Here is a 27500-nt window from a genome sequence, read left to right as displayed (position 1 = left end):
AAGTGTATAATAAATACTGATAAGTGCTTCTTGTGTAAGGCTATTTCTTATTCGATACAGTATGCCACATATCCTAGATAGTTTATTTGCAACAGAATTAATTTGGTATTTCCAATTGATATTTTGATCTATGACAACGCCCAAAAACTTAGTATAAGAAACTCGTTCAAGTACTTTTCCTTCAAGTGTTATAGGTGGCATGTTAGTAGTGACTGATCGGTTTTGAAAGATAATGTATTTTGTTTTAGTGATATTTAACCTTAACTTATTATGTTTAAGCCACATATTAATTGAATTGAGCTCATTATTAATGTTTATATGCAAACTATTTATATTTTTATCATCTAATAGTAAATTAGTGTCGTCAGCATAAATGGTATACTTAAATTTATTACTAGCATTGACAATATCATTAATATAGATGAGAAAAAGTATAGGTCCTAGGATAGATCCTTGCGGTACACCCATTTTGATAGGCTTGAAAGAAGAATATTTAGAATTACAGTTAACAGCTTGAAATCGATTTGTTAAATAATTTTTGAATAATTCTAAAGGAACTCACCGAATCCAAAAATTACTCAGTTTACTTAATAGAATTTTATGACATAGCGAATCGAAAGCCTTAGAAAGATCTAAAAAAATTCCAACTAAATAATGTTTCTTTTCCAGATATTTATACACATTATTGGTAACTGAAATATGGCCGACTCAGTAGAGCGCCCTGGTCTAAAACCATGCTGACAATTCAAAATAAATTATTTTCTCAATGAAATTTACAAGACGAGTGCATATCACTTTTTCAAAGACTTTACTGAACACAGGAAGAACTGATATAGGTCTGTAGTTATTGACATCATCTCTATTATCTGACTTAAACAATGGAATAATTTTAGCTTTCTTAAGTTCGTCCGGAAAAACTCCTTTCTTTAATGTGAGGTTAACTATGTGTGTTAATGGCAAGGAAATTATGCTGGCAGTTTGTCTTACGACCAAGGAGAAATTTCATCAAAACCAGATGATGTACCTTTTAATGTCTTAAGAAAGTTTTCAATTTCTATCTGTGTAGCTGGTGATAAGTATACCGAGTAATTAGGTGAGTTGTGTAAATATGTCATATATTCATCCCCTACTATATCATGATCTAGCCCCCCAGCCTTCAAAAAATGGTCATTAAATGTTTCAGAAATGTCAGTACAATGTGGCTTTAATTCAATAACTGTATGTTTAGCACCTGTGCATCTACCAAGAATAGTATTAATGGATCTCCAGTGTTGTTTTGGATTACCTTGGCTATTAAGTAACTGCTCTTGGTTATACTTCTTCTTGGCTAATTTTAAAAGTGACGTTAATTTATTTCTATATATTCTATAAGGCTCCTTAAACGTTAAAGGCCATTTATGAGCTAGTTTTTCAAGTCGATGTTTTCTCTAATACTATTCTTAAGAGCTAGAGTAATGTGTGGACTACGTTCCTTTTAAAACTAAATTTAATTTTTCTTTCCGGAAAACACTTATCAAAACATGTTTTAAATTTACTGTAAAATAAGTTGTAGGCCTCATTAGCACATATACAATTTAATGTGTCACTCCAATTAGTTTGTGAGAGACTATTACTAAATTTTTCAAGGGAGTCCTGATTAAATATTCTTTTAGTTACGTAAGTGGGAGAAGGATGACGATAATTATCACATTTAAATACAGAGATTACTGGGTAGTGGTCACTGATATCTGTCTTTAATATATAATTGGCAGTATTACTTTCAATCTGAGATGACCAAACATGATCAATTAACGTGGATGAAGTTGAAGTTACTCGAGTAGGCAAGGTAGTTAGAGGAAATAAAGAATAGCTGTACATTATATTAATTAAATCCTGCACATTGTCATTATTACATTGTAACAAATCTATGTTTAAGTCTCCAAACACAAAAACCTCCTTGTAATTTTTATCTTTAATTAGGGATAAGATTTCATTAAGTGAATTGTGAAAATTATTTATACTGCTTTGAGGTGGTCTGTAAATACAAAGAAATAAATAGGTATTAGCATTACATATTGCTTCGATTCCCAAACATTCCATAAAAGGTTCCAATTTAGAAAATTCATTGATCACAGAAGATTTGTACTTACTAGATATATAAATGGCCACTCCCCCACCAAACCTGTTTCTGTTATTAGTGAACATTTCATATTCCGGTAGTCTGTACAGTGGAGAAATATCTACATCTAAGCGGGTTTCTGTTAATCCTATGACATCAAATTTAGTTTGGCACGAAAGGACAGTGTCTACAAAGTATTGGAAATTCGATGAGATGGATCTAATATTCAGTGTTAATAAATATAATTCACTATTATTAGTAGAAAAAGGAAAGCTATCCAGATAAATATATTCAGATTTAGAAAAATTTAAATTTCTTGCTCTTAAATAAAACTGAGTTACATCAAGATCGTTATTATAATTTCTATCTTCTACACTAAGTGGATGGAAAGCATGTAGGTCTTGATTTTGTGTATTATTGACATTAAAACAATGCAACAAATCTTCATTGTTAATAGAGGCAAAAGGGAAAATATAATCTATTGGTGGAGGCATATTATCGTTAGTAGTAGTAGTGGAAGTAGTAGTAGTAGTAGTGGAAGTAGTAGTAGTAGTAGTAGTAGTAGTAGTAGTAGTAGTAGTAATAGTAGTAGTAGTAGTAGTAGTAGTAGCAATAGTAGTAGTAGTAGTAGTAGTAGTAGTAGTAGTAGTGGTGGTGGTATATTGAAGCGGTTATAGTGATAGTAGTAGTAGTAGTAGTAGTAGTAGTAGAAATAGTAGTAGTAGTAGTAATAGTGGTAATAGTTGTAGTTGCTGTAGTAGCAGGAGAAGAGGTATAGAAGTAGTAGTAGTAGTAGTAGTAGTAGTAGTAGTAGTAGTAGTAGTAGTAGTAGTAGTAGTAGTAGTATTTGTTGTTGTTGTAACCATAAAAATAGTAGTAGTAGTAGTAGTAGTAGTAGTAGTAGTAGTGGTGGTGGTGGTAGACGTAATAGCAGTAGTAGCAGTAGTAGTAGTAGTAGTAGTAGTAGTAGTAGTGGTAGTAATAGCAGATAGTAGTAGTAATAGTAGTTAGTAGTAGTAGTAGTAGTAGTAGTAGTAGTAGTAGATGTAGTAGTAGCAGTAGTAGAATCATTGATTGGAATTGGAATTGTGAGTTATTATGTACTAAATTACTTAACGTTGTGAATCTATTTCTTGGTGCCGCTTCGCAGGATTTTCTTGATTTCCTTGCGTTGGGGGGACGAAGCAGCAGGTGGGGCCGAGGACAGCCGCGAGCCACCAGGTCGGTGCACGGGGAGGGGAGAGCGAGTGTTGTCCACACCACCCCACGCCCCAGCCGCCTCGACACGGACGACACCACCATCACCATCAGCATCACCAGCACCATCAGGAGCGCCAGCAGCACCAACAGCACCAGCAGCAGCGTCAGCACCATCAGCAGCATCACCAGCACCAGCAACGGCAGTCACTGGCACCTGGCCGCCACGCAAGCCCCAGCCTCCAGCTTCAGCCGCGCGCCCGGCCCGCACGTCCAGTCCAGTAGCACTTCCAAACGTCTTGTCCCGAATGATCAGTTTGGTGTGTCGGAAGAAAGCTACTTTTCCTTCAGCCCTTGCCTGCTTGAGCAAGGGCATCTGAGCATTCTTGATTGCTAGAGAAGCTGCAGACAAATCTTCATTCAGGTATATGTTAGTACCCTTCAGGTGTCTTCCTCGTCTGATTGCTGCGTCTCGATCCCCATAACGAGCGAAGCGCGCCACAACGTGGCGGGGCCTGTCATCTCGGCGGTGACCAACCCTGTGCGCGCGCTCCAATATAATTCCTGGTATCTGCAGTTGACATACCAGGAGAGATGTCACATCAGCTGCAGTTTGCTCCCAGGTTTCATCTCCTCTCTCCTCCAGTCCACTAATTCTCAAGTTCTTCCTGCGGCTGTAGTCTTCTTGATAAGTGACTTTTTCTTCTAGTTCTTTAATTTTAAGATGAGATGATTGAAGTTGCTGGTTAAGTGTGTCTATTTTGCTTCTGTCTTCCTTTTTCTCCTTTTCGTGTTCTTTGGCATTAGATTTAGGTCGTCGACTTCCCTCTGAGTAAATTCCAGGCTAGTTGTTAGTTCTGCCACTTTCTTATCCAACTTGGTAACTTGGTCGTTTAGCTGCCTGACGACCACATCTAGTGCAGACTTGTACGCTCGCTCCTGGGCCTCCAACAGCAGCTTGAAGGTCGACGAGTCCATGTTTGAGCAAACTAGCCGCTGTGACGTTGTGCTGACGCTGGTAGTGACGTCACACTAGCTCCATTGCGCATGCGCAATGGCGGGAATCCCGGCCAGGAGGGGGCCTTGGACTCAGTAGCTTGATTTTGCATAGCAAAAAACGACAGAGTCCAAAAGCACTGTGCTACCAAGTAGCCCTAGCTAGCAAACGGCAACCTTAGGCAACTTGCAGTGCTAGTCCTGGTGCGGTAGAAGCCCTGAGTCTCTGGAAGTCTTGCAAAATACGAGGAGCTCCAACTAAGTGTCTGTGTAAACAATGGCGCCGTGAAAGAGTTTTTCTTGCTACCACCCATCGCAACATATCAGTGTGCCGAAATGTAGCTAAAACGAGTGGAATGTAGAAGCCCACAGGTGTGTTTAGAGAAGCGCCTTCCTGCTCCAAGGCCCGCGCACCTTTAAACTGCATTATTAATCTGAAAGCTTTTATTTTTTTATTAGAGTATAAATAATATGGCCTCGATAATTATATTTTCACCGGCATGATACGTTTCATCCTTTACCCTGGGTGCAGTAATCTGGACCTCTCCTTCTCGCAGTCAGTGACACTGACACACCAGTCTGAGCGGGGACGTGTGGGGATGCTGAACGGCCTGTAACTAATCAGGACACTCTTGTTCAATCATATGTATTGTTTGCGCGTTTGATGAAAAAAGAATATCACTATATTTATGGATACAATTACTTATGTAAAAACGGAAGGTCACTAATGCCGCACATAAAAGATTTTTCTCAATCAGCCGAAACTCATAAAAAGAAAGAATAAAAATTACGAAAAAGTCAGTTTGATCAAGAAGTGACTATGTTGCTTCTTTATTTTTCTAGTTTCATTGTCATTGCTAACGAAAAGGGTGGCTTGAAGCTACAGCAGGCGTCTTTGGCTAATGGTGCACTTCATTCTCAGTTTGGTTGCACTGTTCGGCTGCGGGTTCCACACAAGCCAGTGATTCCCTTTGGCTCTCCATGGTGGTTAGGACCCGATGATCGTCTTCATGCTCTCGTTATATGCTTGGCAACTAAGCCTCCTGGCAAGAATCCCCGAGCCATGATAGCAGGCCCAACCCAAAAAAGGATAAGACTTCAGCTAGAAGCTGAAAAAATTGGATTACTTTGATCTTTTTACATATTTTGTTAAGCATCTGTTACTTTCACGAGCGAAAACCAATCAAAATGAATAAGAAAAGTCGTTTTAGTGTTAAAATAAACTCACACTCAAAGGGAGAAATAATCACTCCATCCTTATATAGAAGAGGAAGACCAAGAAAATCTTTCTGCAGAGTTTTGTAAGCACTGGTTATCTCTAAATAGTGAAAACTGTCGAAAGAAATTATTATTTCAACAAAAAATATGTTTCAACTCAAGGCTGCTCTCTCAGGCAACAACGCGAGACGAATGAAAATGTAATCAAGTGAACCTCATTTTCAATTTTCATAAATCACCCGCTCCTGAGCTCCTCTAATAATATCTTCTATAATGAATAGTCATACATGCATATTAGAGTAAAAGCGGTGAGTTGCTTTATAAGTGTGAGAAGTTTATGCACGATAATACGCAGAGTGTGAAGTCTTGAACTGATTCACTCAGCTTCATGAATCATGCACGCCTTGCGACAATTGTTTCCTAGCACTGCCACCATATGACTTCTTGCATACCGCCAATAGCAATCATGGTGCCGAAGACTCGGTAGTCCCAGAGTAGGTCAGTACTGTGACAACAAATTAGATATAATGTGGTATGGTATCGAGTTCGCCTGTGATTCGTTGGTTCGTTGTCAGTCGGAGCAGTGACGAGACGGGTTCGAATTTCTTCTCGGATCAACTCGACGTGGCTTTCTTCCTCGTGTCCGAGTAATGCCCTGGACCTCAGCTTGCAATGTATGCATGATGATTTATGCTGATATATAAGGTCTGATCAATGACGCCAAACATTTTTTCGCATATAGTGGCTTTATCATTGTTAAGCTGACAGCAATGTTAAACTGTTAAACAAATAGCTGTTTCTCACTTAACTAATGCAGGTTTCAGATATACAAGGAAAAAATCGATGCATTAAAAATAATCATATCCTCATCAATGCACCCTCATCAATGTTGTTAATCTACTAATTGATTTCTTTATACATATCTATCACGAATTTCTAGCCAGGACATGATCGGCTTTATAATAATAGAACAAGTAGGGGTGCGGGGGCGGGGCAGGCGGCGGGTTCTGGCAGCAGTTTTTCGGGTGTTCTAGTGCCGGGCGGAGTGGCGACGCGCGGAGGGAAAACCCCACTACCGTGAGGGCCGCGTCGTGTCTGGTCATTACGAGGGACGTGCAAGTGTTTCGTGGCCGCAAGAACCTGTAAGTAATACGCGTCGAGGTAACCACTTTGGCATTTAACTATGCACATGTGTATAGGTTTCTCGCTGGGTGTGGTGTTTGCGTTATTAGTTTCCTTCCTGAGTGTGTGCTTCTTTGCGCCTCCCTCTTGACACATCATTAGTGTCGGCCACCGTTGTGCACCACGAGGCACGCCTGGGTGAAGGTGTTGGCAGCGAGTGTGGGCGGGGGTGGTTGGCGGTGTGCAGTAATGGCTGCCCACGACGGGACGAGGTGGACCAAGCGGCACGTTTCAAGGTCAACCTTTTTTTTGTCGTCGCCCAGTCGTACATCACTCAGTCTTTTTACCATTGCGATTCTGTGGGAGCCGGACCGCCTGACCTCCACTCACCCGTGTCGGCGTGGCGCTGGGCAGGAACACCACAAAACGACGCGATATTTTTAACACATGACCAGTTTGCCTTTAATGGCATACCTGCGGCTGTGCGGGGTCACTGGCTCATCCCAAAATGCATTCCGGTGCAAGAAACGAGTTATTAGTATATTTCCGATGATACAAACTCAAGTTTATATGCCGACGCGTTAAACAGGAACCCTTTGCAATAGACACTGGCTACCCCTAAAAATAAGTTTAATGCTTACACTAAACGTTTAGGTCGGTCTCGTGGCGGAGGGAGCGAGTGGAGTACCAGGAGAGTCAACTAGACTGTGGCGTGATTGAGTGGGAGGCTTTACGAGGGTGTAACTGTAACGTATATAAACACTTCGAAGAGTTAACATTTTATAGATGTTCTTACAACGGGTTCGATAATGTATTGTCTAGTAGATTTTTTTTTTTTTTTGGTAATCTGCATTCGGTATGAAAATTACCAGTTTTAACCCTGGGTAGGTCACTGAGAAGACCTAAGAAATGCTACTTTGGCAGTGTTAACGTTACTTTGTTCACTGATCAGCATTGGTAGCAGTACACACACACACACACACACACACACACACACACACACACACAGACGTATGTGCGCGCGCGTGAGGTAGGTCAGATAGAGGAATGGTTTGTAAATGTTGAACCAAATTCCCTCCGTAATGGCACGAGTTTGCCTTCCCTTGTGTTGTCGCCTCGAGGCGTTGCATCTCGTGTTGTAAGCATTACTAAGTTGATCTTCTCATCCTTTATAACTTACCTTGTTATTTTTCAACATTTACCCAAGTATAAATACAACGGAATCCATCTCTGTTATAGAGAATTCGTGGTTGTCTTGCTTGAATAGACTATAAAGAAATTTTGAAATCAGTACAGTGTTTGTACTATATTATGCTTTATGTTATTCTTAATTTACACAGAAAGTCGTGTACCATTAATTACGAGTATGCGGAAGACGCAAATCGCTTGAGTACACAAAGTAACTGCAATGATCAGCAAATATGTACTGTACGCAGTGGCGAGAGACGTGCAGTGAAATAAAATCAAGTAGTTTCTGGCGGGCAGATATCAGTCCGGGGCCCGAGACGTGCACCACTTGTGCTGAACACCTTTTTTCCAGAGCGGGTGTGTGACTCCTGACCCCAGGCGTCCCGCGCTGCCTCTTGCTGGGCTGAAAAATGTAGTGAAGGATGTGTGATCCTCGTCCCCGGGGTGCCAAACAGACAGGCGCCGCCACCTCGGCTAAAACTCGCGATTAGTAGCAGCAGCGCCCAAGGGGAAGGTTGAAATGGTAAATAGACTTTGGTGAAGATGAGAAGAAGGCGAGGGTCCTTAACACCCTTAAATGTTTTAGAATATTTTCTTTAAAGAGAAGTGTGTTTCCTTTTCTTACAGTTTTATCGTATAGTTTTAAACGATCGTATGTTAAATGCCGGCATACTTGCCGGATAAAGGCGCAAGCGGCTTGAGGGATCAGGAGGGCTTGGGGCAAAAAAAAAGAAGGGGTGGGGTTCATCCGAGAGTGATGACATTATCGAAATAGTCGCCAAGATTTCCTGCCACGTCTTAAAGATAACACTCCAGAACCCTACATCACTACCCTGTAGTGCAGCCGGCTAATGCGCTGGACAGGTTACTCAAGAGCATGAATGTTCCGTCCAGCGTGTGTCGCTCGTCACAAGGTTGGGGTGATCCAGCACCGGTGAGGAGGACGAACAGTTTTCAAGATATATCACTTACCATTAATATTGTTGATCGGCACACCTATAATCTTTACGATTTCTAAAATCAGATAGCAAAAACAGGGCTGTTATATAGAGAGATTAATGATACATTGAGTATAACAATTTTTTTCTAGCCAAATCTTTTATGGCGTATTAAACCTGTACCACCTGTTTTTATAAAGAAAATTTATCGATTAAATGTTATTGTTTTGCTACCAATGAACGCTCAGTCCTCTACTGATCTTAGTGGCAACATATATTCTTGTGAAAACCCTGAGTGTTGCGTGTGTCTGCAGCATCATGTTGTCCCGTTGTCGTGGCGTTTTGCGCATCATCCCAGTCAATAAACAGTTTTGTATTGTTGGGTGGAATGCATTGAATTCACACCCTCGCTGCAGATGGAGAGCGTACACACACACACACACACACACACACACACACACACACACACACACACACACACACACATTTCTCTCTCTCTCTATCTCTCTCTCTCTCTCTTTCGCAAGACATCTGTGAGTAAAGTGAAAACCTTCAACAAACAAGAGCAACACTTTCACCGGGTTCTCCATTCTTTAAAATCAGTCTGCGAGAAGAGGAGAGTCGGTAACGCGCCGACAATATTTAACAGTCCAGACTCTCCACTATTTATGATGTGCGAGAAATCAACCATTTGCATATACGTCCATCAGACCATCACCAGCTAAGCCACAGATGAGGGCAGCGAGTTTTCCCTTTAGTTCACGATTTTTTTTTCTCCCACTGCGAGAGCACACACACACGGACACTAATGAATCAACAACGTCACCTGAAGCCACAAACTCCTCCGTGATCAGGTGTTTTCAGCCTCTCGGCCTCCCCATCCACAGCCTGCCCAGACTCAGCAGGACTTGGTTAAATATTCTGACTCCTAAACACAATTAGGGTGCGTCGAGTGTGTGCTCAGCGCGTCAGCAGTCGTCATCCATCACCCTCCCTGACCAACCCACCACAGGGAGAGGGAAAAATATATAAACAGAGAGCGGAGGAGGAGAGCCAAGCCTAAATGTGCGACTCGTTCGTGGGTTGGCTTGCAAGGTGGGCGTCATGAGGTTCTGCGAGGCTGTCATATGGAGGGGTCAAGTCTTTTATTTATCACAGGGTCAGGATAAGGTCAAGAGGTCATATGATTCTGCCACACGGTATTTACAAGCTTTTTATGACAAGAAACGAACAGCGTCATTAGGTCCTTCAGTGCTTCAGTATGAGATCACTTTAGGTTGTCTTGAGCTGTATTTTTTTTTTAGTACAGCAAGGAAAAGAAAGTGCTATGAAGTTATTCAGTGCTGTCATACGCTGTTTCAGAAATTTTTCATTATAAGTCTAGGAAAGGAATCATCATAAGGTTATTTTCGGTTATTGTGAGCTGCGTTTGTATTCTGTTATCACAGCGAGGAGCAGAAACAGCGTCATGAGGTTATGCGAGGATGTCATGCGCTGTTTCAGAAAGTGTAATATTACAAGACTAGGAAAATAAACAGCGTCGTGAGTTTGTTATAGGTTTTCATAAGTTGCGTCAGTATTGTCTGTGCAGGGGAAAAATAAACAGCTCCATTTGTGGTTATCCGAGGCTGTTACGAGCTGTTTAGAAAAATAAAATCAATAAGAACACTAGATAATTGTTATTAGATAGATGTCATCCCGCAAAACTACAAAAAAATAAAGGTGCCCAAAGCGAGTGAGTCTTTCAAAGCTCATCAAGCCACTAATGAAAAGCGTCCTAAAGTTCCTGAAATACTGTCATCTAGAAATCGTACCCGACGTAATTAAACTTCTCCACGATGTTATCACCGCGAGATTAGCTTCGTTCCTTTGATATTAAGAGCCATCTCGTCGCGCCCCACTCCCCTCTGTGTGCTGCCCTTCCCCCGCCAGTCCGCCTTCCCTCATCCCCTTCTTTAAAGCCAACAGACCAAAAATTCGACGACTGCTTGGTGGGCGACTCACGACGGAAAACAAGAGCGAGCCACACGAGTTTCCTTTCTGAGGTTTCACCGCCGTTTTCGCTCCGTCTGCTGAGACTGTTGTTTCAGGGCGTCTTTCTGTTTGTGGTGGGCGGTAAAAACGGCAATGAACTGTCTCTCTCTCTCTCTCTCTCTCTCTCTCTCTCTCTCTCTCTCTCTCTCTCTCTCTCTCTCTCTCTCTCTCTCTCTCTCTCTCTCTCTCTCTCTCTCTCCTCTCTCTCTCTCTCTCTCTCTCTCTCTCTCTCTCTCTCTCTCTCTCTCTCTCTCTCTCTCTCTCTCTCTCTCTCTCTCTCTCTCTCTCTCTCTCTCTCTCTCTCCTTCTCTCTCTCCTTTTTGCTCTCTAATATTTACTATAATATGGCCTTGTGTGGGGTGGGGGGCAGGGGGAGTAGGCGTGGCTGTGTGTGTGTGTGTGTGTGTGTGTGTGTGTGTGTGTGTGTGTGTGTGTGTGTGTGTGTGTGATGCTTTTTCTTTTTCTTTTCTTTTCTTAATTCTTGTTTTTAGTTTTTTCTTCTTTTTTCTTTCTTTTTTTTTTTCTTCATCCTTCGTTTCCTTTTCTTTATTCTTCCTTTTCTCCTCTTTACTCTATTCTTCATTAATTTTTTTTCATTTTACTTTTTCTTTATTTTTTACGCCATTATCTAGGAGAACTTTCCCATTACGTCATGCAAAGTTTAACCGCCTCTCCTTGAACCTGACGCACCTCTCATAAACTCTGATTACTCCGATGATAGAAACTCATCACACGCACTGGTAATCGATAACTCGTAATACATGGAGTAATGATGGACGAATTTAGGCTTGTTTGGGTGGCTATAGTCATGTTTTAATGTAATTCGTCTCAATTTTGAATACAATTAGACTTAAATGCTCTACCAAGCAAGCTACCTCGAAAGTATTTATATTTGTTATTCTCTATGAAACACAGCAATTTTACACGCATGCAATCATGAAGAAATGTCTAAAAAATTATGCAACTCCAGCTGCCTAGAAAGTGCCCGTCAAGAAATTACCTTGCCGCAAATTAACTTCACAGGCAGGGTCCCCAATCAATATCTTCCCAAACCCAAGCTGCACCTCAACCATAATACCAATAAAAACTGAGTACCATAACCTACTTTGATTCTATTTTTGTTTGCTGTATAAAATAAAGAAACAATCCGCTTCCTCTCGTTTTTAAATGTTTCTTCGTGGTCCCAATCTCACACACACACACACACACACACACACACACACACACACACACACACACACACACACACACACACACACACACACACACACACACATTACGGTGGACGTTGGTGTTGATACTGAACTCGTAAAGCTGTCCACGTTCTCCTTGCTGTAATTTCATATTCCTGGATTGCATACGAGTAAAAAGTTGACATACTGGTGAATGATTAACGCAGCGAAGAGGGAGGTTAAGGGCGGAGGGAAAATACAACTATTACACTGTTTATAAGCTTCTCCTGGGCGTGGGAAAGTGAAAGTTATTTACTAATATCGCTTGGCTCGGAGATATGGCCAAATTAGAAGAGGAGGCAAAAACCCGCCGCACCCAAAGGCAACAAAATACATACCGCGCATTGTACTTGATTGTAGAGCAGGGGAGGTACACGCTGACCTGCTGACATGTTTATTACCTGTTTTTATGAGGACACCTAGTCAAGGGACAGTTGTTTACCTACTTTTGATAGAACTGTATTTTGGAAACTACTTATCTCTATAATTGCTAATCTTGCAAACCTCCCAGGGCACCGACGACTTTCATTCAGGGCCACTTAAAATACACTGTTTAAGCTTTTATTGTGTGTCTTATATAGTGGTAAAAGGAATAAATTAATAGTTAAATAAATAAATAAATAAATAAATACACACACACACACACACACACACACACACACACACACACACACACACACACACACACACACACACACACACACACACATACACACACACACACACACACACACACACACACACACACACACACACACACACATTTTCACGGGCTGACAGTAAAACGCTTTCACCTTGGCTAATATGTAAATACGATCTTCAGAGCATACGGACATACAAGACGTGTCCGGTGCATACACACTGAAATGCGTGTCCACGAACCAGGTCTGTATCATGTACAGGGCAACATATGGGAAAACTATATGCAGTGATACACACACACACACACACACACACGCACACACACACACACACACCAACACGCACACACTAAAAAACGGTGAACAAATACACATGTAGACACACATTGCTACACCTACAAAACACATTAAAGCTTTACACATGTGTACACAGAAAAATTAAATGTATAGAGATGATGCTGGATAGCGGTAATGGTACTAATGGTGGTGGTAATAGTAGTAGTTAGTAGTAGTAGTAGTAGTAGTAGTAGTAGTAGTAGTAGTAATAGTAATAGTAGGGCCTGTAGCACAGACGCATTAACACACACACACACACACACACACACACACACACACACACACACACACACTAGTTTTGTTTAGTAATCTGCAGATCGTTGACAGCTTTACACCTTTGTTGGAACTACTTGTTACGCTTTCTTAATAATTGTTATCACAGAACTTGCTCGACGTGAACGCCTTGCAGAACAATCAAATCAGTGCATTGGATATTCGTCTACACATACAAAAAGAAAATTAGACCCGTGTCAGGTGAGTGACCCAGGTATGATTGCACACCGGTGAGGCCTCTAATACACTTAATATACTGTACATCATATCAATAAATTTAAATAGTAACCCCGTTAAAGAGACGGTGACGAAGCTAAAGTAACGGAGTGCTTGCCTTCCGAACCAAGACCAAGAGGACTCCATGTAATCATTCATAACGTGTGATATGATAGCCATGACTTGCTTACATGTACGCTAATGATAGTGTGCTTGGCTTCCTATCAAAACGAGGCTGTTATCGGCTATTATAGGAAAGCCTGTGAAATAACATTGAATTAAACGTCCCCTATTGACACTTCTCTGTGTAGCCGAAGGTTGCGGGGCCTGTTTATGGAATCTTGCTGCCTCACGTAATAGCGTATAAAATAAGGCCGGGAAGCCGCTGTTTCATGCCCGTCACGCCCTTCTGCACCGCGCCAGCTACCGGGAAACCTCACGCCGCCGAGGATCGATAGCACGATAATTTTTTTCTCACGTGACTCCTTATCATCTCGGTCACTGTTCCGGTAATTTTAAATCCGCAGAGTTTTCTTGTTGAAGAGAATTGCTCCATGCCCAGGGGACTTATATTTATCCTTTGAATATAATACTCATGATCCATCTATCTATCTGTCTGCCTATCTATCTATATCTATCTATCTTTGCGTGTGTGTGTGTGTGTGTGTGTGTGTGTTTTCAGGTGTGTGTATGCATTATATATATAGGTCCATGTGTAGCAGTCGCCAGATCCCGAGCCTCATACAGTCGCTGAATGGCCGGGTCGAGTAAGGGAAGGCAAGTATTTACTCCTATCCCGGGACGCCGCCAATCACGCCGAAAGGTCAAAGCTCCCATCCAGCCGCGGAACAATGAGCGGCAGGATGTGCGTCCCTCGAGCCCTGATTGTTTACTTCGTCATCAGGCCCTCGCAGACACACGCACGCAGACAGATTGACGGGCAGAAAGACAGACACAGACAGGTTGACAGACAGACATATACAGACAAACAGGAAGACGTTCAGACATACATAGATTGATAAAGACATACAAATAAACATATACAGACACACACTAACATGTTGACAAAGAGAAAGACATAGATAGATAAACAAATGCAGACACAGAGACTAATATCCATGCAGAAATAAATGTACAGACAAATGGATACAGGCAAATATAAAGGCACACACACACACACACACACACACACACACACACACACACACACACACACACACACACACACAGTTATAATAGCATTCTCGTTAGAGTGAACTTGACCCACAACTGTCACCGCCCTATTGACCGAAAATGAAAGCGGTACTTGTAGGGCGTAGGAGGACATTTTGTTGTTTGTTTGTTTGTTGTTGTTTTTGTTTTTGTTGTTGTTGTTGTTGTTGTTGATATTGTTGTTTTGGGATGTGTGATACTGACGTCATTATTACTGCCGTGTATATTATGTTTCTGTTATATTCTATCGTAAATGAGAAAGGAATGTCAAATTGAGAAAGAAAACAATCGAGAGAAAGCGAGCCAGGTTAAAAAAGATGCAAAAGAGGTACACGAATGAATCTACGAGAGAGAGAGAGAGATTGTTACAGAGAGAGGGAGGGGTCGGGGGAGCAGTAAAGGAACAGCAATCACACCTCTGAATAACGCCAACAATGCTCCATTAACACACACACACACACACACACACACACACACACACACACACACACACACACACACACACACACACACCACTTTTCTTACTCCTACCTCTTATTCTATTAACCGCTCTTTTCTCTTTTAACTAAATCTTTGACTCTGCTTCTTTTCTTTCTCATTCTGCTGTTCCAATTAAGACACGCACACGCATACTCACACACACACACACACACACACACACACACACACACACACACACACACACACACACACACACACACACACACACACACGAGATACCTGACAGCAGACATTCTTGGGTAAATTGTTCCTTTTTGAATCAGCTTTTTTTCTCTCTCCGAGGATCCAAGAATAGCAGCTGCATCGCCGGTCTTTTCTTTTTTCCTTTTTCTGTTGCCTTGGCGTTCGGTGTCACCCCACAGTCTTTCTTCTTCCCAAACACGTGCGTTTACCTTTACCCTCTGTTTTTGGTTGTCTCGCCTTGTCTTCTGTACTTGTGTGTAAACGTAGAAGCGCAGAAGTTTCGTTTATTTTCCGTTCGTTTTTTTCGGAGAACAATAGGAGGAGGTGTTTTTGAAGAGAACGGTGCTATGCAAGAAATTGATCAAGATGTAGATGGGGAGGAACTTAGTGAAACAGGATTTAGCTTTTTGAAGCAGGGAGTTGCGAATACGTGCACAGAACAAAGGGATTGATGAGGATAAATATATAACTGTTTATAAAGCATCGCCTTTATTTTAACAAAAGCTTATGCATACATATAAAAGTTCTATACACTATGTACACCCTTGCCAGAAACACAACAAGAATCATGTAAACCTTTGCGCCAAGGATGAAGGTAAAGTGGGCAGCCGCAGCCCGTCACTGGCGCCTTGGTGGTGGAGGTGTGGGCGCCTTTTCTGAGGGTCACTAGCGTGTGGCCCTCGCGTGGGGCGGCCCGGGGGGAGCCAGTGTCGGGCGGGGCCCCGAGACGAGAACAGTTGGTGGTGGGTACAATAATACACAAGTAACATGTTAAAAATAATACAACAATGATACAAACATAATACTATACATTATGTACCACAGGGGGCGTGGAATGTTGATGTAGGAATGCTTGGGTGTTTTTTACGCTTTCTGACTGATGTGGAAATGGTGTGGATACAATGGGTTCATGTGGGTGAAGCATTCGTAATGTGTTTTGGTCTTTCACTAATTTACATCAGAGTTTGTTTGGTGATGCAGACACTTACATCTTATAAATACATGAAAATTGATCAGTCATTGGAATGCCAAACTTGTACTGGTGTGAAAGTGTGTATGAAATGCCAACAACCCAAACATAAAGGCGCTCAGCGGTGGCCAGCGTGGGGGAGAAGGACGGGCTGGCGCAGCGCTGCACGGCGATACACTCTTAACACTAATGCAATACTGATTGAGTCTTTTTTCGAATGAGAGGATCACGCACCCATCCGGTGCTTGAGCATCAGGAGATCATAACAGCTAGACTATACAGGGTCACGACAACAGGAGATCGATCAAGAGACAGTGTAACATTCCAAAAAGGTTAGTTAACATGATAAGGCAATAAAAGGCACATAAGTAGTTTTGGAAGCATTAGGAGTCGCGCCTCACTCGCGAGGCACTGGACGAAAGGCTCATTTGCGACTGGTTAGGAAGCGCGTAGAATATATTCATATAGATATCTTTTTTAGTAACAAATACATATACGAAATCAAAAAGATGAGAATCACCACGAAGGAATCAGAGGGCAATAAATGTCTTTAGGGAACGACGATACTGCTGCGTTTTGGTCTGTGTGGTTACGACACTACGGCCGGCGGCTGCACCGGCCGGCGAGATTACGTGTTAGGTCTTCCCCTCCAGCCTGGGTGTGCGGCGGCGGCCCTGGGCGTGCGGCAAGGCAGGGGAGGGAGGGTGCCGGTGCAGGGGACGTGTCCTTGCCCCGGGCACTCACATCCCACTCTGCCGCACGCACAGCTCTTGTTAATATTGGTTAGTTACGAGCGGCGTCCACACTGTGTCCTGTGCGGCGCCACTCGAAGGGCGGGAGCAGAGGCAGGGTCGCGGCGCCCAGGCTGAGAGGGGGCTTTGGCGTAAGCATATCATGTCTTCATTAGGCTCTGCTGTACTTTTGACTAGACATTCACAAACCGCAAAAAAATAATTAATAGATTAGATGGATATATATTTGAGTTACCCCGACAGTCAAGATTCTGGGGTGATTATCTTGCCATGCTTCCTCTTTGTGTGTGTGTGTGTGTGTGTGTGTGTGTGTGTGTGTGTGTGTGTGTGTGTGTGTGTGTGTGTGTGTGTGTGTGTGTGTGTGTGTGTGTGTGTGTGTGTGTGTGTGTGTGTGTGTGTGTGTGTGTGTGTGTGTGTGTGTGTGTGTGTGTGTGTGTGTCTTTGTGTGTGTGTGTGTGTGTGTGTGTGTGTGTGTGTGTGTGTGTGTGTGTGTGTGTGTGTGTGTGTGTGTCTTTGTGTGTGTGGCTGTGTGTGTGTGTGTGTGTGTGTGTGTGTGTGTGTGTGTGTGTGTGTGTGTGTGTGTGTGTGTGTGTGTGTGTGTGTGTGTGTGTGTGTGTGTGTGTGTGTGTGTGTGTGTGTGTGTCAGTCTTTGTATTTGTGTGTGTGTGTGTGTGTGTGTGTGTGTGTGTGTGTGTGTGTGTGTGTGTGTACATCCATCCGCACAAACACCACGGGAGGCAGACTCCGGCCGGGCCTCTGTCTTTCCTCTTGTTTTCCTTTTGTTCTCCGAGGCCTTGTTGATCGAGTAGTTTGTTCCTTTGTTTGTTTTCTTCTGCTCTTCAGCTCCTCGTTCATCGTGCACATTGTTCTCGCGTCCTCGAGGGCTTCGTGAGGCTTTCTCGTGCAGCTCTGCGTCTCGAGTTGTAGCCGCTTGGTTCTGCAAAGAGGGAGAGAAGGAAATTTAAATAAAGAAACATAATTTATTTAAGAATCTATAATAGCTAAGATATGCCTCAGTTTTCTTCCTAATAATTTAATTAAAGGTATTTTTTACTAACTATCTTTTTCCCCAGGTGTGTGTGTGTGTGTGTGTGTGTGTGTGTGTGTGTGTGTGTACGATGAGAGAGAGAGAGAGAGAGAGAGAGAGAGAGAGAGAGAATGTATGTGACAGCATAGTGAATAATATGTAATTTCCCAAGAATGTCCCACCACCGCCACCCGTCCCCTCCCACGCGACCCTATGGCCCTCACCCTCCCTTTACTTTCCCGTTGGCGAAGGTAAACACGGCCCTGATTGCTTTAGGAGCAGGTCATTGTGTGAGGGACGACCCTACACGGCCGTCACGGGAACTGATCGACTTAATACTGCTATCAGGAATGGACCACCACCACCACCACCACCATGCTATAATGTGGAGGTGTATGGAATGGAAGGTTACTGAGGTGAATGAAGGCTACTGATCTTTATGATCTTTGCCCGTAGTGGGAAAATGCTTCATACTTTTGTTGCATCATGAGCTAAAGCCTTTACGCTATAACCCTAGCATAGGCTCATATAATCGCTGGAATATGAAATTACCTTTGGAAAATCATAACTTTCTCTTCTTAGCATAGCTCCCCTGTTAGGCCCGTGACGCAAGACTCACTATTCCAAACCATTAAACACGAGCTCACGTAAGCCTCACTAGCAATTTAAATCAGGTGGCTGTGTTACAATCCCTGGCCCTGGGAACTGTAGCTGCGTCACGGCTTATGCCAATTCACTCGACCATTCACCAAACCGTCTGGGATGCACTGGAACCTTTTCATCTCGCACTCACCGGTTATTATTAGCATTAGAAAGTGGGAGCCCCTCTTCCTCCTTCAGAGACGGCGGAGGGCTGGTGGTATCTCGGAGCATTATCTGGCTGACGGAGAGCTTGGTGAAGGGCAGGGACTTCCAGGCGTGATGGGTACAGCAGGAACATCAAAGCAGTCACGTGGAGCACTCACAGGGAGGAGCAGTGGGACAGCACCTCCTTCCCTCTAGTAGACTCGCGTTCAGCGGAGACCGATAGAACAGCAGCCAGGAGATGAGCTTAGGAAGAGCTTGAGCGTGAAGGCCCGTGCGGGGTGGCGCCGGGGTGTGTGGGGCGGGGTGCTCATGGTCGTGAGGTTGATACAGACGGAGCGGGAGCGAGCGAGCTGACCAGTAGGACATGGTAATGGAAAAGCATGACTAGATTTCTCCACTTGCAGAATCTGTAACAAAGAGAAAAAATGTGGGTTAGTTTTTTTATGTTATTTCACGAACCAATGTAAAATGCATCCATAATCCCATTCCATAATAGTTATATCCCCCAGCTAAGCTGCACCTCACTCACACTCTTCACTGGCTATCAAATACTATATACAGATAAAAATTTTCCATCAAAAGTCCCTCTCGTCCCTTATCCCGCCTGTCTAAGATGGCATTGAATTGAATTTCTCCAAAGCGTGGCCCGTTTCAATGGCCGCATTCAATGGACAGAATTATATTTTCCAGTTTTACAAAAGGAAGGTTGGCGGGGGGAAAAGTTCGCGCTGCTATAGGGAACCACCGTTAGGGCGCGCTTCCTGACGGAACTTTCAAGCCGAGCTGCGAGAGATGCACCGGTGGCGCCGCGCGGGCCAGGCCAGGCGCACTCTCGTCATAAATGTACCTGAGCATAAATCCATATCAGATCTAATCTCCGTTTCCTCCACAGCAGCACAAACGTGTCCATAGAGCAGGGTTGGGAGGGACGAGGAGCCGCGTGAAGGGAGGGAGGAGGGAGGGGCTTTTGGGGATAGAACTACAGATGGGGGTTGGTTGCTCACAGGAACGAGTTGCCAGATACTATTAATGGATCCCACCATTGCGCACTAAATGTATTGCAACGTTTTGGTTCTCGCCCGACGTATTTTCAGATGCGATTTGCACTTAGTTCTTTGTGATACCGAATCAGCCAAACACGATAAGGAGGGGCGACGGGGGAGGGCGGGAGCAGGTCGTGTTGGTTATCGTGGCTCTGGCGGCCTCGGGACAAAAGCGGGAGTCTGGCGGGATACGGCCCACTGCACTACTTCGCTCCAGTGATTACCGCCGCGTTCGAACCCGTCCCCACCACCTCCGCCCTCAGGCCCCACCTCGATCGGGTTTCATCTCCTGGACCTCCCCGCTTGGCTGACTGGTTGGCTCACGGGGGAAGATGGCAAGAAATGAACTAATGAATAAAACAAAATATCATCATCCACCTTTGTCGCAATAAGTTACTTGGGAAATAAGTTTGGTTCGACGGAAGCCGCGGCCCGACGTCTCTTTAATCCTCTGAGTCTTTTATCATTTTTTTCCATTGGTGCTCTTGGGCGAAGGGCGAGTTTGCCTGAGCTGGACGTTATGAGGAGGCGGGGAAGCTACTCCTCCACGCACGGCCTGCCAGCCTCAGTTGAATGCAGGATTGCCGAGGACTGACTGCACCAATGAGCTTCCCTTAGTTCTTTTTTGACAGGAGAAGAATGGATGTTTGCTACGAGTTCTTGTGCTCGTGATTAACCCCCCACCCCCCCTCGCCCTCCACCTAAGTACTCTACGCCCTCCTCAGTCTCCCCTCCCTCCCCAGTCTCCTCCTTCTCATTCCCTTTCACCCGTCACCCCCCCTCCAGCCCCGCCCAGGTCGTGTGGTCCTGTCTCTACTTCCTAGTCACCCTCCGTAACCCAGAGTCAGAAGGTCGTGTGCGTACGGTAGCAAGAACACGTAGGGATGTCTGTGTGTGTGTGTGTGTGTGTGTGTGTGTGCGCATATGGCATGGTAGATAACGCTTATTAAAGACTCTCATATCTCATTTTTCGTCCTTTCCATCGCCCTCAGCACCGTGTTCTCTTTCAAATGCAAACCGGCTTGAACTCTCCCTCCTGAGGCTACCTTTTATCGGGGGAGGCTGCGGGGCACGAGTATTGAGAGGGAAGAGGGGGAGGGGGAGGGAGGGGAAGAAGAGAGCTTGATGAGAGGGAAGTGAGTGGGGAAGGAGAGAGGGAGGGTTGGGGTGACGGAGGAGCAGGCATGAAGGCACGTGAGGGCTCCTATGAAAGGCTGTCCAGGAGGGTTGAGAGGAAACTGAGAGGGAAGGGAGTAGGCACCGGGAGGGAGAGAGGGAGAGAGCGGGGGTCAGGAGGGAGCTGTGGAAGGCTTTAAGCTCTCTGGGGATTTATGGGTCCGGCCTTCGCTCAGCCCGATAAAAAAAATAGCAGGTAGCTCTATTGAAAGGTTAGTTTTAGATTAGTTATGTGGAAGGAAGGAAGCGTAGACATTCTGAAATTTAGACTACCAGTGTATTCATATACCCAGGATTCTATTTTTATCCGTATTTATCTATATCCATCTGTCAGTCTGTGCTTTTCCCTTCATTCATCTCTCTAAGTATTCTTTATTGGTTGGATCTTTTTATACCTATCCTTGTCAGTCTGTCCGTCGGTTGGTCTGTCTGTGTGTAACCTTCAAACCAGTTTTTCTATGTAATAATTTTCTCTGCGATTTCCCACGTCGCTCGGTCAGTCGTCCTTTGGGGAAATATGAGCAAAATTTATGTGGGCACATATGTTGTCGGGCGGCGGGCGGTGTGCGGCCACCCGGGAGGAGCCACACAAAGGCGGACCGTTGCTGGAGCTCACGGGGCCGCGGGGCTGCTGCTTTTTCCTGAAATTTAGCGTTTGGCCACAGTAATCGTTGAGCAGGTCAGGGTGTGCGGCGGCAACCAGAGCGAGGACTGACTGCTGCTGGTGGCGAGGATGGAGAGGAGGGGAAGAGTGGGAAGAGATGGGGAAGGAGAGAAATGGGTATGGGGAGATACAGGAAAGGGTATATAAGGAGGGGAAAGGGGAGATATGTGAAAGGGAAAAGGGAGGTATGGGACAGGGAAAAGGGGAGATGCGTGAAACGGAAAAGGGGAGATATGGGAAAGGGGAGATATCTAAAGGGGAAAGAAGAGTTATAGGATAGGGTATAAAGGAAGAGGGAAAGGGGCGAGAGAGAGAGAGAGAGAGAGAGAGAGACGGACAGAGAGAAAAGAGATTATTTGTTATTGTTTCGTTGAAGTCTCCGGCGAGGGCTGAGAGGGTGAGATGGAGAAAGGGACAAGACAGATGTGCTAGGTGGGAGAGGTTGATCCTTGCTGAATGGGAGGAGGACAAGGGTTCGGAAAATAAGAATGGAGTACCCCGAGAACAACAGTACAGAGTGATAACAAAAAATTTACTCGAGAACTACACATTTTTTTCTCCCTCGAGGCGAACTACTGAGGCGTTAAATACGTAGATTGATGCCACTCTTAAATTTTTTCGTGTATATGATTACCTCAAAAAGGAAATCTAATGCCACCTCCAGGACACAGCCATTATGGAATTGATCTTTTACGCCAGCTATCGTTTTTTGTGCCTCACTTTTCCTTAATAACAGAGGTGTCCCCCAAGGCATTTTCTTAGGCCTTTCCTGGACGACCGGAAGACGACACAGACAGACTGGCAGATAAACCGAGGGAGACGGAGGGCCAAATGTTCAAATCTCACTTTCTCTTTGGCAGGACAGAAGCCATTAGCCTTGGGGGGGAGGGAAGGGGGGGTCGTGACTGTCCACTGGTCAGGGATTAGCCATTGAGGGGAGGAGGGAGCTATAGACAGACGGGTGGGTCCTCTCACTCCTCTGTTCCTCTCGTCTGCATTGACCATTTCTCTCAATACAAAAAATGGATATAGTTGATCGAAATTGCGATAATAATGCAGATTAACTGTGCTCGGAGTTATTAAATGCCTGCGATTTAATATTTTAAGATTGTGTTGTCGGGAAGATAAAAGTTCTGATTACCACCAATTTTGAGGGCGCAGTTTTTGAAAGCGTGTGTTTGCGGCGGCGCGGAAGGCTTATCATCTGACTCGCGGGTGTGTTTGAACCTCCCACTAGCGCGCTCTTGGCTTGCTCGTCACGTTGCTGTGCTTGGCCCGAGGCGTGGCTCCGCTGCACCGCGTATCCCGCCAGGCACTGCGTCACTACTGCTCAGTAAGAGGCTGTTGTTGTTGATGTTGTTCATGCCCAGCCCACACGTGCCAAGTTCTTCACCGCTAGTGCCGCGCGCATTCAAGTCTCACTGTGGTGTGGTGATTCTTCCCACGGGTGATTCATGGCCCTCACGCCACTCTCACTGTCATCTTGTTCAACTCTTACTTTCGTCCCATAGCACGGACACATCTTTACGTCCCGTCGGATAACTTTCACTTTCGGTGCTGTGTCCTTTAAAGATCGTCACTGTCACCAGATCATTACTACGTCAAAACTCTTGCATTTCACGATGGATTGCACATCACTAAATGCTTCGGTAATCTATAAATTTGTTGCACAATTTAGTTTGAGAATTTTGAGGAGCAGCTTCACCCTGAACGCATTTTTAATGCAATACTTTTGCGTAATCGCATAGTTTTTCTTTTCATGCTACAATTTTGCCAGTACATCACCTATTTCTTTCCTTACCTGTCTTTTCTTTTTGATCCGGTTACTATTCACTAGGAAGGCTGAACCACTAGGAATGCTTACATGCTAACTTTTCCCCAAACACTGCCCATCCGAGTATGTTTTGTTCATCACTGACCTGCTACTGGCACTGTTGCCAGAGTGCGATGGCGTCGAGCAGCTCCTCGTCCTCGGGAGTGTTGGCAGGGTCGTAAGTTTCCAGGGAATCGAGGGGGTCTGGAAGGGTGGTGGTGGTAGTGGTGGTGGAGTTGATCACAGGAGAGAACACACTCGTCACGTTGGTCACCGTCGGCGTCCCCGCCTCCGGTACAGAGAGGGTAGAGTCAAAGGAGGGCGTCGGGGAGGAGGCAGCATCGCTGCAGTTCGGGGACACAGAGGCCGCACTCATCGGGTACACTGACGCAGCCATCGGAGACACGTTCTCGCTGTAGTAGTAACTAGGGTACTGTAAGACTCGGTATTGAGTCTGGGAAAGTACTGTGGTGGGCGCCACGGCGTTGGTGTATGGGTGCGAGGTCGTCCTGGGTGAGGAGGCGGCCTGGGAGGTGTTAAGGAGGTTGTTGGTGTTCAGCATGATGGCGTCGTGGTCCTCCAGGAGCTCCTGCAGGGAACGAATGTAGTCCACCGCCTGCTTCAGCGTCTCCACTTTACTTATCTTCTTGGCCTTAGCGGCGCCGGGAATGTGCTGACGGAGGGTGGCAAATCCGTTGTTGACTTGCTTCACGCGGTTCCTCTCTCGTGCGTTCCGCCGCGCCACTGCCACGGGCGCTGGCGACATAACGTATCCGACGCCAAAGTTGATGCGTCTCTTACACTTCACAGGGTCGGGGCTCGATTCAGATAATTTCCTTTTGACTCCCGTCTTGGGCGGCGTCAGCGTGGCAGGAGAAGTTGTGGTGGTGATAACTGTCACGCCCTTGGTGACAGTAACACCCTTGTGTGGGGACGGCCTGATGGGCACCAGGCGCTGTGTGGTGGTGGCCGACATCCTGCAGGACTGGCGCGTGCGGCACGAACGGTGGACCTCTACTAACTATCTTAAAATTCGTAGCCCCTCTATTTGTAACCTCGGCGGGCTAGGCCACGCCTCCACCGCCAGGTGATCGCCTACCCTGACGCTCGCAAGGACCTTTAGTCCTGCCAGTACACGCGGTGTACTTAAGTACAGTTCGGAAAGAACTCGGTGATTAAAAAGTAAACATTTTCTCCAAATGAGTGACAAATGCACGTAGGGAAGTAATGAACCACTGACGGTTAAAATAGGCGTAAGTCGCTGCGTTGGCTACAGCTGGCAAGGAGCGCCGGCGCGTGGCTGGGCTCGCGACTTGGGCGCGTGCCGTCGGCGTGGGGACCTTGGCGCTCCGCCACGCGAGCACACCAGTACACCAACACCGCACCTCATCACTCTACTACTGCGCTCCACTCAGGCCACACACTCTCCAAGTTCACGGACACATGAGTCAGAGCAGAGAAGCAGGGCGGCGGCTGAGGGCAAAGCTGAGCGAGGCCTCATAAATAATGCATGTGTTGAGCAAGGCTTAGACACGAAGCAGCGAGGGTGGGAGGAACAACTGCAGAGGAGGAAGGGACATCAGCGGCAAACACTAAGAGTACACACACACACATACACACACACACACACACGTTGAATGGACGTGTCTATTAGTATAGCTTATTATTTTAATTCTCACCTCACAACGGCAAAACAGTCATAGCCTTATGTTTCTCTCCGTGTGGTTTCCGTTTGTTTTCTCAACACTCGCTCTCTCCCACTCAAACACACACACACACACACACACACACACACACACACACACACACGTTCACTCACACACACACACACACACACACACACACACACACACACACACACACACACACACACACACACACACACACACACACACACACACACACTAACAAACTCCCTTGGCAAACAAACTGGTTTCAGAACATGCACATCAATTGAAAAGCAGTCGAGAATATATTTATTAGCATAGTCGTAAAGCATGAACGAGATATAAAACAAGTTCACGTAGACACTTTGTAGACACTTCAAAAGGCCTTAGGAGTACGAGGAGCAAGCAAGCAAGCAAGCAGGAGAGAGAGAAGGAGCGAACGAGCGAGCGAGCGAGTGAAAGCAAGCATAAAGCCGCGTCAGGAGCAAGAAAAGGAGGAGAGGGGGAACACTAAGAGGATGAGGATGAGAGGGAAAGTCGAAGAGGGCGTGAAGGGGACGTGGCAGCAGCATCCCTCTCTGCCCATCACCCCCAACGACAACCCTTTCAGCGGGGACCTTAGTAATAATAGGGCACGGGGCAGGAGGCAGGTTCCGTATGCACGTGTTTTATCTTTTTTTTAGTTTAGGCATAACAGGTACAGCTGCAGCCCAGGACCAGGTAGTGCCGGTGGTGGTGGCGGCGGCGGCAGTGGTGGTGGTGGTGGTGAAGGGGATGACGGGAGGAATGGAGGAGGAAAGGAAGGAGAGAGGGAGGGAGGGAGGTGGGGGAGCGTGCAGCTGCCGACTCTCATCCCGCACCCCAGCGGTAGGGGGGGGTCGACGGAGGGAGAAGGAGAAGGAGGAAGAGAAGGATGGAGGGGTGAAGGAGGGGGAGAGAGGAAGGGAAAAGGACAGGGCTAGAGGACCAAGGATGAGGATCGGGATGAGTATGAGATGAAGTATGAGGAGTTGGATTATGAGGATGATGAGGATGATCTGAGGATGATGATGAGAATTGAGAGAGAGAGAGAGAGAGAGAGAGAGAGAGAGAGAGAGAGAGAGAGAGAGAGAGAGAGAGAGAGAGAGAGAGAGAGAGAGAGAGACGTGGGGAAAAACATAAAAGAGAACTAGCCGCGGTGGAGGTTGTACTTGAAAGATTAGGACAAGATAAGATAGATAAGCCTACACTTCAGCCGCGCACTGGCCGACCCACGACACGCGTGTGCTAACGAGGACGAGTTACCGTGCTTGAGGGCGAGGTGCTGGGCTCGAGGACGACTCACTTAGCTCGAGAATGGAACTTTGAGTACGAGCTTATCCTCTCTCTAAGACAAGGTTCTCTGCTCGAGGATGATGGCTTGTGATTGAGGACGAGTTACTGTATACTCGAGGACAACCTGCCATACTTGGGGGCCGGCTACTTGAAAACGAGTTGCTGTTCTTGGGGTTTGGTTTCTTGAGGACGAGTCGCACTGCTTCGGGAGGAGTTACTCTCCTCGAGGACGAGTTACTATGTTCAAGTAAGAGCTATGATGTTTGAGGATGAGCTTTTTCTTTCTGATAGACAAATTACTCTGCTTGAGGACATATTACTCGTAAGTTACTCTCCTTAAGAACGAATTACTCTGAGGATGAACTTATCCGAACTGATATGTTTAAGAACGACTTTTCCTACTTGAGCTTGATCATAACCTTTGCTCGAGGGTGTTGATCAGCTCGAGGAGATAGTGCTGTCAGGATGAGAATTTGGCTTGATTAAAGTTGTCTGAGGTAAACAAAATCAACAACAGCAGCAACAACAGGAGCAACAGAAAATAAGCACCTTTGCACACACAAAAAAAAACGGAGTATGAAAAAGAAATTGAGACTGAAAATTGTTGAAGAAAAATCCATATTGACCTTGCGTAAAAAAAAAAAAAAATCACTAAAAACGGCCCACGTAATGCTGGTGCTGAAATGCAGATACACCAAGATGAAAATGACGAGCAGGTGACCAGGGAGCGAGGCAGCTGCCGGGCCGCCGCGGAGCCTTGGCATCGCGGTGAGCGGGCGGACCGGTGGTGCTGGTGGCTTCACTCAGTCTTGGCCGGGCAGCCTTGGGAGTCACATTGTGCTTCTCCCTCCGCTGGCCTGTCCCAAGGCGCCTCGCACGCCC

The 27500-nt window shown here is 45.4% G+C and overlaps 1 protein-coding gene and 1 long non-coding RNA gene across 4 annotated transcripts in view; one reads left to right on the top strand and one right to left on the bottom strand.

Moving 5' to 3' along the window:
• The window catches only part of LOC126996585 (achaete-scute complex protein T4-like), a 99824-nt gene extending 74548 nt beyond the window's left edge, over positions 1–25276 (bottom strand). The window contains exons 1-3 of one of the 2 annotated variants that reach the window (XM_050857185.1): positions 23744–25276; positions 18928–19348; positions 17388–18044 (exon numbers count right to left, since the gene is read on the bottom strand). In XM_050857185.1, coding sequence (XP_050713142.1) covers positions 23747–24613 — 867 coding nt within the window. In that variant the 5' untranslated portion in view covers positions 24614–25276 and the 3' untranslated portion in view covers positions 17388–18044; positions 18928–19348; positions 23744–23746. Of the gene's footprint in view, positions 1–17387; positions 18045–18927; positions 19349–23743 lie in introns of those variants that run through there. The other variant, XM_050857186.1, reaches the window with a different exon arrangement.
• The window catches only part of LOC126996587 (uncharacterized), a 233883-nt gene that overhangs the window by 46480 nt on the left and 159903 nt on the right, over positions 1–27500 (top strand). The window contains exon 1 of one of the 2 annotated variants that reach the window (XR_007751272.1): positions 6564–6651. The exons of the other annotated variant lie outside the window; for it this stretch is intronic. This is a non-coding gene — a long non-coding RNA (uncharacterized LOC126996587). Of the gene's footprint in view, positions 1–6563; positions 6652–27500 lie in introns of those variants that run through there. 2 annotated transcript variants of the gene reach the window in all.

This window comes from Eriocheir sinensis, chromosome 10 (assembly GCF_024679095.1).
Source record: "Eriocheir sinensis breed Jianghai 21 chromosome 10, ASM2467909v1, whole genome shotgun sequence".
Lineage (NCBI taxonomy): Eukaryota > Metazoa > Arthropoda > Malacostraca > Decapoda > Varunidae > Eriocheir > Eriocheir sinensis.
This window is presented reverse-complemented; position numbering and strand designations above follow the sequence as displayed.